The 2,250-nt window shown below is 55.3% G+C and overlaps 1 protein-coding gene across 1 annotated transcript in view; it reads left to right on the plus strand.

The window, feature by feature from the left end:
* The window catches only part of MCM5 (minichromosome maintenance complex component 5), a 9,625-nt gene extending 8,707 nt beyond the window's left edge, over positions 1–918 (plus strand). Inside the window, 2 exon segments of the mRNA XM_009706954.1 lie at positions 240–367; positions 817–918. Of these exon segments, the coding sequence (XP_009705256.1) occupies positions 240–367; positions 817–918 (230 nt within the window).
* The last annotated feature ends 1,332 nt before the right edge of the window (positions 919–2,250 follow it).

Consider the following 2,250-nt stretch of genomic DNA (forward strand, 5'->3'; position numbering starts at 1 on the left):
GGGGTGGAGACAGTGTTTCCTTGGGAGGCAGCATGGCAAAAAGGGTTTGAAGGAAGCTCCAGCAGTCAGGTCCACGTTCAGCTGTGTTTGGAGCTCCACAACCTTAGATGGTGGATTTGCTCATGGGTTCCCTAAAGTCTGAGACATGCAGGTGTGGTGGGAGACACAGGAGATGGCCACTCTGGCTTTGAGAGTGATGTCTGGGTGGCACGGAGAGCTCACACAACCTCTCCCTCCAGGGGCAGAAGGCTTCACAACACAGGAGGACCAAGAGATGCTGTCCCGCATTGAGAAGCAGCTCAAGCGCCGCTTTGCCATCGGCTCTCAGGTGTCGGAGCACAGCATCGTTCAGGACTTCATGCGGCAGGTGGGCCAGAGAACTAGTGGAGGTTTGGACTGTGAAACCAGGGAGCCCAGGCTGCCAGTTCGGGGGTGAAACCCATTCCCCAAGAGGTGGCTGGAGAGCCTTTTGGTCATACCTACTTTTGAAATTGTTTGTAGGGAGTGATTTGCAGTGTGATTGCAAAGTTTAAGGGGAGGGAGACGGGAACTCAATTTTCTGTAAAAGCACTGAGATTTGGGGCTGTTCGGGTGGGTTGGGGTCCTACTCTTGAAACCAGAACCGTTTGATTTGTGAGACTGGCTGCACTAAGACCTGAAATAGTGAAAGGAGAAAGGAATGTTGGTACCTGGTGCCACTGGGCTCCCCCTCTCTAGAGAGGCAGAGCCAGGCTTTAGCGGAGGTTGCAGGTTCCTGCTGGGCTCTGGTGAGCTTTTCCCTGCAGGCTCATCTCCCTCTGCTCTCCCCTTTTCCAGAAATACCCAGAACATGCCATCTACAAGGTGCTGCAGCTGATGATGCGGCGGGGGGAGATCCAGCACCGCATGCAACGCAAAGTCCTCTACCGCATCAAGTGACGTCCCTGTCCCACGAGTGCCCGTGGGGTCAGAGCCTGCTCCTGGCAGAAGCTTTTTCCTGGGGAGCCGACCATCCCAGGCCCTCCCTCTTGAACCAGGGTTTGGAGTGGTCAGGGTTCCCCATAGTGCTCTGTCACGTCGATGTTTCTTTGAACTCCAAAAAACTTTTAGTTTGTATTAAAATAAAAACTGATAGTGGTAACCTAGGGTCTTGGGCTGAATGGAGATCCTTCAGAGATGGTGCAGGCTTTTGGTTGGAAAAGCATCCTTCCTCCTCACCCTGTGTTACCCAGCGCCTGCCCTGGGCAGTCGCCTTGAGGCAGGGGACAGCCTCATTGGCAGCACCAGCAGCCCTAAAGACAGAAACTCACTTCTTGCTCAGGGTTTGAGCTGTCTATTAAGGCACAAATCCTGTTGGTGCAGGAGGTACCTTACCCCATCACTGCATGCAGGCTGCTGCCATCTTCCCCCGCTGCCAGCAGCAGTGAAGGAAACAACCTGCTCTTCCCTGCTTCAAAGCTGCTCTTTGCTCATCCCTCCTTCCCCTCTCCAAGGGCTGCAGCAGGCAAACGCTTTGCCCTGCAGTGTAACGGGCTGTGTGAAATCCTTCCTGGAGGCGTGGGCAGAGTCCCCTGCTTGCCCCAGTGAGGATGAGGATGCAGGGTGATGCCCAAGAGCTGTATGTCCTCCTCCAAGTAGCCTTTGCCACCTCCTAGATGTGCTGATTGCTGTAGGGAGGGATGTCCCCCTCCCCAGGAGCCTGTCCTGGGTTCTCTGCCCCAGGGTGGACTTGTGCAGCCACTCGCCCTCCTGCATTTGCTGTGTGACCTTGCATGTGTCAAACTCTGCAGGTTTTTATCATTTCTAGCAAAGTAGTACTAGCTGGCTGAAGTGTCCTCCTGAAGACGTAAGGTGCGGGTAGGTCCCTGCACTTGGCAGCTTGCGACCGGCTTGGAAGTGTGAGGGGGCTGGTGTGAGGCTCTGAAAACTGCAGCGTGGGGCATTGCAGGCGAATGAAGGTGCTGCTGGTGCTGGAGAGGCTGCTGCTGTGTCTGCGAGTGACCTTCAGGCTGAAAAACACACCCCAGGCAAGGCTTCGTTAGCAAAAAAAATGTTCAGGGCCAGTAGAGGGTACCAGAGCCTTGAGGATGCTGGGCTGCGGTGCTGCACACAGTGCTGCCTCCTCCGAGATGGAAAACCAAGGGGTCCCTCTGGGCTGGGGCGGTCACGCAAGGGCTGGACTCTGCTGCAACCCTTGGTGGGTTCAACAGCATCTCTTTTTGCTCCTGTGTGGGTGTTTTGAGAGCCCCTGATGGGGCTGGAGGTGGTTAT

This window comes from Cariama cristata, unplaced genomic scaffold (genome assembly GCF_000690535.1).
Source record: "Cariama cristata isolate BGI_N322 unplaced genomic scaffold, ASM69053v1 scaffold20840, whole genome shotgun sequence".
Taxonomy (NCBI): domain Eukaryota; kingdom Metazoa; phylum Chordata; class Aves; order Cariamiformes; family Cariamidae; genus Cariama; species Cariama cristata.